Source organism: Stegostoma tigrinum, chromosome 43 (genome assembly GCF_030684315.1).
Source record: "Stegostoma tigrinum isolate sSteTig4 chromosome 43, sSteTig4.hap1, whole genome shotgun sequence".
Lineage (NCBI taxonomy): Eukaryota > Metazoa > Chordata > Chondrichthyes > Orectolobiformes > Stegostomatidae > Stegostoma > Stegostoma tigrinum.
This window is the reverse complement of record NC_081396.1, coordinates 13647874-13655842: the sequence shown is the minus strand read 5'-3', so window position 1 is coordinate 13655842 and position 7969 is coordinate 13647874. Positions and strand designations below refer to the sequence as shown.

The following is a 7969-nucleotide window of genomic DNA, read 5'->3' as shown; positions in this document are numbered from 1 at the left end:
TACCATGGTCACAGGATGCGAGTGCTTTCAATTTTCTATCAGCTTTGAAAACTTTATCCATATCTGCCTTCACAAGGGCAAGGTGATGGCAATGGTGTGAGACTGGTTCGTATTCAGCAGCTTGCCATGCAAAAAAAAACGGCACTTTCAAGGCTTTTTTCCCTAGGGGCATAACAGAAAGGCAGGAACATGAAAAAATCCTGAAATCTTTCTCCAATTTCAATCTCAGGGGGACCATCCATTCATCAAAATCCATAACCATTTGATTCACTTTAAATCAACTATAACACTAACTTCCAAAGCTTTGAAAACTCAATGTCCTGTTTTTCGAAGATGTCTGCATGTTCCATGTAAAATCATGTATTTTCCACTGCCTACCAGGCTAATCATTGGCTCACTATGATCTCTAACTCACTCTCTCGCCCTCTTTGATTTCTGTAATACCCGCCATCCCTACCCTCAGCGACCTGTGCTCATATGCTCGAGGCTTCTCCAATTTTCTGACGTTCATGCTAATGCTTTAAGATTCTGACACCTGCATAATGAGGCACTGCCTCTGACAGCAATGCACTCCCTCAGTTCTGACCCACTCAGTACTGAAGATCTAACAGTGCTTCAAAAAAAATCAGTGTTGATCCTATGAGAATGAGGCAGGCAGTCAGTGCTGAGTCTCTGATAGAGCTGCATAAAGCTCATTCCTGATGAGTTAAACATGTGCATACCCTCAATTCTGACACTGAGGCACTGCCTCAGAATGGACCATCTGACAATGATGCAATACCTCAGTTCTGACCCTCTGACAGTTCTGCAACACCTCAATCCGCACCCTTCAATCAGTAGGCACTCCCTCAATTATGAGCCCTTTGTGGGTTCATTCTGTGGCAATACCTCATTGCTGCAGTGTCAGTGCTGAGAGCGGGCCTTTTCATTCACTCATCAGTACCTAAGGCACTGGCTAATTGTCAGCAGCTCAGTTCTGAGGCAACGTCTCTTTGACAGAGTGTCAGCACCAAGGCAGACCCTCACTGTAATGGTGTCAGAATTAAAAGATTGTCATTTAGAGGGTCTAAGAAGTGGTGTTTCAGATCAGTCAGAGGGTGCCTCATTTTAATGCACTAAGACTTGACAGAATGCCTCATTGTCAGAGGGTCAGAACCAAGTCAGTGCCTCATTATCAGACACAGTCCAAAGAGAGGGCCTTGATGTCAGTAGATCTGTTATAAGGTGATACCTCATTGAAGGATCATTCTTGAGTGTGTGCCGCATTGTTCGTGGGTCAGTACGGAAGGAGTGCCTCAAAACTGAAGAGAGCCACGTAATTAGAGATTTGGTGCTGAGGTCAGTGCCTCATTGTTACACGGTTAGTTCTGAAGCAGGCTCACATTGCTAGAGGGTTAGTTCTGAGTGAGTATATTAGTTGCACACAGTAAATACTGAGTCAGTACCTCAATGCATTGGGTTCAGAGTTGATGGAGTACAACATGATCAGAAGTTCAGTCCTGAACGATTGCAGCTCTGTCAGAGGGTCAGAACTGAGGGGACAGTGCTTCACTGTCAGTGGATCAGTTCTGACACAGTACCTCATTGCTGGAGGGTCAGATCTGAATGAGTACCACATTGTCAGAAGGCCAGTACTCAGTCAGTGCCTCAAACAAAGAGTACCCATGCCAATAAACAGTAAATTAAATCTTAAAACACAGAGGATCCTGCAAACAAACGCTAAAACAGAGAGCCTCCTGGAAATAAACTCAAAAACACAGAATGCTCTGCAAATAAACTCAAAAACGCAGATGGCACTATAAATAAGACACAGAGCCCATTGTTTAAAAAAAACCCTGAAACAAAGATCCAACTGAAACAAAACCATGAAATGAAGATCCTCCTGTAAATAAATGCTAAAGCCCAGAGCTCACTGGAAATAAATCCTAAACTACACTGCTCACTGTAAATAAACCCTAAAGCAGAGAGCCTTCTGTAAATAAACCTTAGAATACAGCCTTTCTATGTCAACCTTAAATCACAGAGCTCTTTGTAAATAACCCGAAAACACAGGCCTCAATGGAAATAAACTCGAAAACAGAGACCCCCCCACCCCGCCAGTGTCGAAGCACTGCAACACAGAGCCCCCGGTAAATAAGCCATAAAGCACAGATCTACCCTGTAAATTAAGTCAAAAACATACAGGACAGTGTAAAACACAGAGCTCCCTACAATTGTACACTCAAATACTCAGACCACTTTAAAATGAACTCGAACACACATCCCCCAGGAAGTAGACAGGAAAAGACAGGGCTGAATAAAGCCGAAAACACAGCGCACCTCTTCATGCACCCGAATACTGAGCCGACCTGTAAACTATCTGTAAGACAGGGCCCTTCACAAATAAACCCTAAAAGACAGAGCTCGCGATAAATAAAGAGCGCCCTGTAAATAAACTCTAAAACACTGAGTAAAAACCCAAAGAACTGCGGATGTTGCAAATCAGAAAACAAATACAAAGTTGCTGCAAAAGCTCAGCAGGTCGGGCAGCATTTGTCAGCGGAAAAACAGAGAGAACCGGTTCCGGTTCGGTGACCCTTCCACAGAACCTCCCTCAGTTCTGCTGGGCTTTTCCAGAAACTTTGTTTTTGTTCCTGATTTGCAGCATCCGCAGTTATTTCAGTTTTCAATTCACCAGGCAGTCAGTAACATCAAATGGTTGTGTATCACATATTTACCAGTCAGACTCAAACACGCCGTACTCGTTCGCTCACGTGGTCTGAGAGAACAAGGTGTCGAGCCGGATGAACACAGCAGGCCAAGCAGCAGGAAAGCTGACGGTTCGGGCCTAGACCCTTCTTCAGAAAAGTGGTCACTTGTTAATCTTGTAATCTTTGCCCCTGAATATTCTGTGGTCTGCCCTGTTTACTCACATCGGTTAGCACTCAACAAGGCTTCCGGAGGCTGGCTGGTGTGTCTTTCGTGATACAGGGCCAATCGCCTTCAAATATCCTTTTGTGTGGTTTTTGTGTGACATTATATCATAAGCCTCTTTACTGTTGCACGAAAGGTCCTCTTGACCGAAGCACCCACAGCGCTCCATGTGACCACTATCGCGCTCTCATTCATTCATAACTTTACTGACCACTCACTAGGGTAATAAAATGTGAGGCTGGATGAACACAGCAGGCCAAGCAGCATCTCAGGAGCACAAAAGCTGACGTTTCGGGCCTAGACCCTTCATCAGAGAGAGCACTAGGGTCCTCTGTTTACTGTTAGCGCATTTCATTCATTCATTCATAAAATTGCGATCTTGCCATACTTTTCACTAATAAAGGGAGACTATAAATTAAAATGTTCCTTCCACGCATTACTGCCTTTTCACAGTTTGAACTCGTGTTGCTGACAGTGTCCAAACCTGTGTCTACATCAGAGTCAATCCCTGACTATGTGTTAATTTTCTAATCTATTCAGAACAATATCTTCCCATCCATCGTGTCACCCGAAACTATGAATAATTATAATATTAATCAGCCCTCAACAAACGTCTCCCAGGACTTGAATAGCTGGCGGGACATCAAACAAGTTTCTGCTTTTCCACGTCTCTGTTAGATACATATTGACTAGGGCCCGCGATCACTTTCAGAAAGTTCCTACTCTCTCTCAAAACAGCTCTTCCGTGAAATTGAGCGAGAAGAATGAGAAGGTCGGCAATAGTGAAATCTCAAGTCCCGGCCGCGGTAATCAGGCCACTGACCTTTCTGCTGTCATCAACTGATTGTCAGCCCAATCACATCACATCGGGTTGATAATCTTTCTGGTGTCGTCTAATTTTTAAAAAATAAAAAGGATCCACACCAGTCATTGCCCTATTTCAAATACCTCAGTCCTGTCCCTGTAATAGCCCTCAATCCTGACCCGATTGGCCGTCAGACAACACTGCACGTCTACGGTACTGACCCTCTGACGATGAGGTACTCTCACAATGAGATGTTATTGTATAACGTCCCATTGATTTCGATACTTCTACAAATTAAAGTCTTTCATCTGCCTACGCACAGGGATGCAGGCACTGCCCTGAAGCTTCCTGCCCAGCTAGGAATTCAGTGTAAAACTTTTGTAACTCTTTGTCTTCCCACACATCGGTATGCAGACACTGTCTTAAGCTTCCTGACTGAATACAATTAGAATTAAACTGTGTCAAATAGGGTTCGGTGGGGAACATTTGTAAAGGTGTGAAACTTCTAAAGCATGCAATTTCTGTCGCTGACAAAGGGGCCAGGGCACTGAATTCGTGATTTCAAGTTGCCAGTGTGTCTGGCTGGCAAGAACAATCTGTCCGGATAACTACTTGAAATCGCCTCATGCCATCAGCAGCCACTTCAAGAGCAATCGATACTATATCCTGTGAAAATGGGAACTGCAGATGCTGGAGAATCCAAGATAATAAAATGCGAGGCTGGACGAACACAGCAAGTCCAGCAGCATCCTGAGATGTGCTGTGTTCATCCAGCCTCACGTTTTATTATCTTCGGGACTATATCCTGGTCTTTTATGTTCTTGATATAATAATTGTTTGGTATCCTGTCTTTGTCTGTTGTAGTAATTGTTTTATGTATCATGTCATTGTAAAATGTGTAATTATTTTATGTATCATGTATTTTGTAAAGTATGAAGAGCGGGGACTGTCCGCTGCTCGGGGAGAATTACCTGCGAGACTCTGCGCTCTGTGCCGGGTTAAGTACTGTGATTCTCCACAGCTTGTACTTGCTTGGTAATAAAAGGATTCGTGTTTTTCTAAACAGGTCAGTGTCTTGTTATTGCAACAAATCCGTGAGGGTCTCCGAAAACGAACATGACAACAGTACTGATTCTCTGACAGTGAGGTCCTCCATCAGTACTGACCCTCTGACAATGAAGTGCTCCCTCAGTACTGACCCTCTGACAGTGAGGTTCTCCCTCAGTACTGACCCTCTGACAGTGAGGTTCTCCCTCAGTAGTGACCCTCTGACAGTGAGGTACTCCCTCAGTACTGATTCTCTGACAGTGAGGTACTCCCTCAGTACTGACCGTCTGACAGTGAGGTACTCCCTCAGTACTGATTCTCTGACAGTGAGGTACCCCCTCAGTACTGACCCTCTGACAGTGAGGTGCTCTCTCACTCCAGTACTCTCACAGTGCTGCAATAACCATCATCCAATGGTACTCCCTCAAATCTGACTCTTTGACAAAGAGGCCCTGCCTCAGACTGACTTGCTGACTGAGGTACTAACTCAATCCGACTAATTCGCAGTGCTGCAGTGGGAGCTGTGTTTTTTCATGTTGATTTACAGTGGGCCTTCTGTTTTAGGCTTTATTAACTGGATGTCCTGTGTTTTGGGGTTTGTTTGCAGTCGCCTCTGCGAGTTTATTTGCAGGAGGCTTAGTTGAAGGGAGGATTTGCTGGGGGCACTGTGTTTCAGGATTTATTTTCTTGGAGCTCTATGTTTTACACTTTATTTACAGGGACTCTGGCTTTTATGGTTTCTTTTACATTTTATTTCCTGAATGACCCTTCTTAGGATTTATTTCAAGGGGTGTCTGTGCTTGAGAGCATATTTACAGGGTTAACAAGGTGTAGAGCTGGATAAACACAGCAGGCCAAGCAGCAGCAAAGGAGCAGGAAGGCTGGCGTTTTGGGCGAGACCCTTCTTCAGAAATGGTAGGGGGAGGGGGATCTGAAATAAACAGGGAGAGGGGGGAGGCAGACAGAAAATGGATAGAGGAGAAGATCGTTGGAGAGGAGACAGACAAGCCAAAGAGGCAGGGATGGAGCCAGTAAAGGTGAATGCAGGTGGGAGTTAGGGAGGAGATAGGTCAGTCCAGGGAGGATGGACAGGCCAAGGGGGCAGGATGAGGTTAGTAGGTAGGAGATGGGGCTGGGTTTTGAGGTGGGAGGAATGACAGGTTAGGGACCCTGTACCCCACTGGTGTCAATGTGACTTGACAAACTTCAAAATCTCCCCTCCCCTGACCGCATTCCAAAACCAGCCCAGCTGGTCCCTGCCTCCCTAACCTGTCCTTCCTCCCACCTATCCCGTCCTCCCACTTAATTTCTCCTCTATCCGCCTTCTATCGGCCTCTTCTCTCTCCCTATTTATTTCACAACCTCCTTCCCCTCCCCCATTTCTGAAGAAGGCTCTCGGCCCGAAACGTCAGCTTTCCTGCTCCTCTGGTGCTGCTTTTCCTGCTGCGTTCATCCAGCTCTTCACCTTGTGACCACAGTCACAATGATCTTTAATTGTAAACTAATCTGTCATATAATTTGATCTGTTAAGGTTACAATGGTTCCCGTGCCTCCTATGGAATACACAAATGCTCTCCCTCAGCTCTGTCTCTGGGAATGCAAATCTGCTTTCTTCTACGCTACCCTCATAGATAACACCAGCTTTAAACCTAAGCCTAGCCTCAGCCCTAATGTTCACACTTGCATAAACATGAAGCCTAGCCTCAGCCCTAAATCTTATTTACTGGGGGCTGTGCGTTTATGGTTATGTACTTTATGTACTTGAGCTCTGTGCTTTAGGTTTTATCTAATGTGGGTTCCGTGTTTAATAAGAACCAAAAGAACTGTGGATGCTGTAAATCAGGAACAAAAACAAAGTTGCTGGAAAAGCTCAGCAGGTCTGGCAGCATCTGTGGAGGAGAAAAACGAGTTAACTTTTCAGGTCCAGCAACCCTTCCTCAGAATGGAAGGGGACCCAGGCTCGAAAAGTTAACTCATTTTACTCCTCCACAGATGCTGCCAGACCTGCTGAGCTTTTCCAGCAACTTTGTTTCTGTGTTTAATAGTTTATTTACAGAAGGTTCTGTGTTCTAGGTTTTATTTACAGGAGGTTCTGTGTTTTCGGGCTTTTTACAAGGCACTCTGTGTTTTAGGAAAATTTACGAGCGGCTCTTTGTTCTGAGTTTCTTTTTTACAGTGATCTCCGTGTCTTCGGGAATATTTACAGTGAGCTCTGATTGAGAGCTTGTTTACAGAGGGCACTGTGTTTTAGGGTTTATTTACAGCTAGCTTTGTGTTAGGGTTTATTTACAGGGAGCTCTCTGATTGAGGGTTTGTCGGTAGTGAGATCTGTGTTTAGGGTTTATTTACAGTGAGATCTATGTTTTTAGAGTTTATTCACAGGGTTTTCTGTATTTCATGGTTTATTTACAGGGTTTTCTGTGTCTTTGGGTTTGTTTACAGTGATCTGTGTTTTAGGGTTTATCTACAGTGAACTCAGCGTTACAGGGCTTATCTTCAGGGCCCTCTCTATTTTGGGCTGATTTACACGGTACTCTGTGTTTTCGGGCATATTTACCGGAAACTCTGTGTTTTAGGGTGTACATAGATATTCGAGGGTCAGTATGGAGGGAGTGCCAGGCATCAGCCCTCACCCTAACCTCAGCCCAAACCCTAACCTTCACCATCGGTCTAACCCTAACCAGAACAGGAAAGAGCCTAAGGGGCCAAATTGTGGGTACGCACCCTTCAATGGAAGGAGAGGGGCACCTTCTTACCCCTCTCCCCCAACTCGACCTACACCCCCACCCCCACACCCTATCCCATCCCCCATCCCAAAACCCTATTCACACTCCCCCTCTACTTTTTATTCTAAAGAGGAATCCAAAATTAGCGGTGTGCACCCATAATCCCTATTTCTGGGGGCGCGGGGGTGCTGGATAACCCCCAGATTAGGGTTGCGCCAAAATAAATTCAGCCTCTGGCACCCTCTCGCCGTGCCCCCCCACCCCGCAACCTGACCTTTATGATAAGAGGGTGGGTGCCTTCCGCCTTCAAAGGGTTGGTTTGTCGGGAGGGCGGGGATGGGGAACCGATGCTGCCTTTCGGGGACCGAGCCGGCAGATCGCAGCAAAGATGAGCACCACCACGGGCGGGCCGCCAGGGGGCTGCAGTCAGAAGAAACATCGCATGGGCCCAAGCTGTGCCTGTCTTTTTGTAGGTTGC

At 45.6% G+C, this 7969-nt stretch overlaps 1 protein-coding gene across 4 annotated transcripts in view; it reads right to left on the bottom strand.

The window, feature by feature from the left end:
• The window catches only part of LOC132206819 (complement C5-like), a 73512-nt gene that overhangs the window by 47514 nt on the left and 18029 nt on the right, over positions 1–7969 (bottom strand). For 2 of the 4 annotated variants that reach the window (XR_009443181.1, XM_059641901.1), the window contains one exon: positions 4–162. Coding sequence is in view for 3 of the 4 variants with exons in the window: in XM_059641901.1 (XP_059497884.1) it covers positions 4–162 (159 nt within the window). In the remaining variant the exon portion in view is untranslated. Of the gene's footprint in view, positions 1–3; positions 163–2319; positions 2545–2717; positions 2871–7969 lie in introns of those variants that run through there. The other 2 variants (XM_059641903.1, XM_059641902.1) reach the window with 2 other exon arrangements.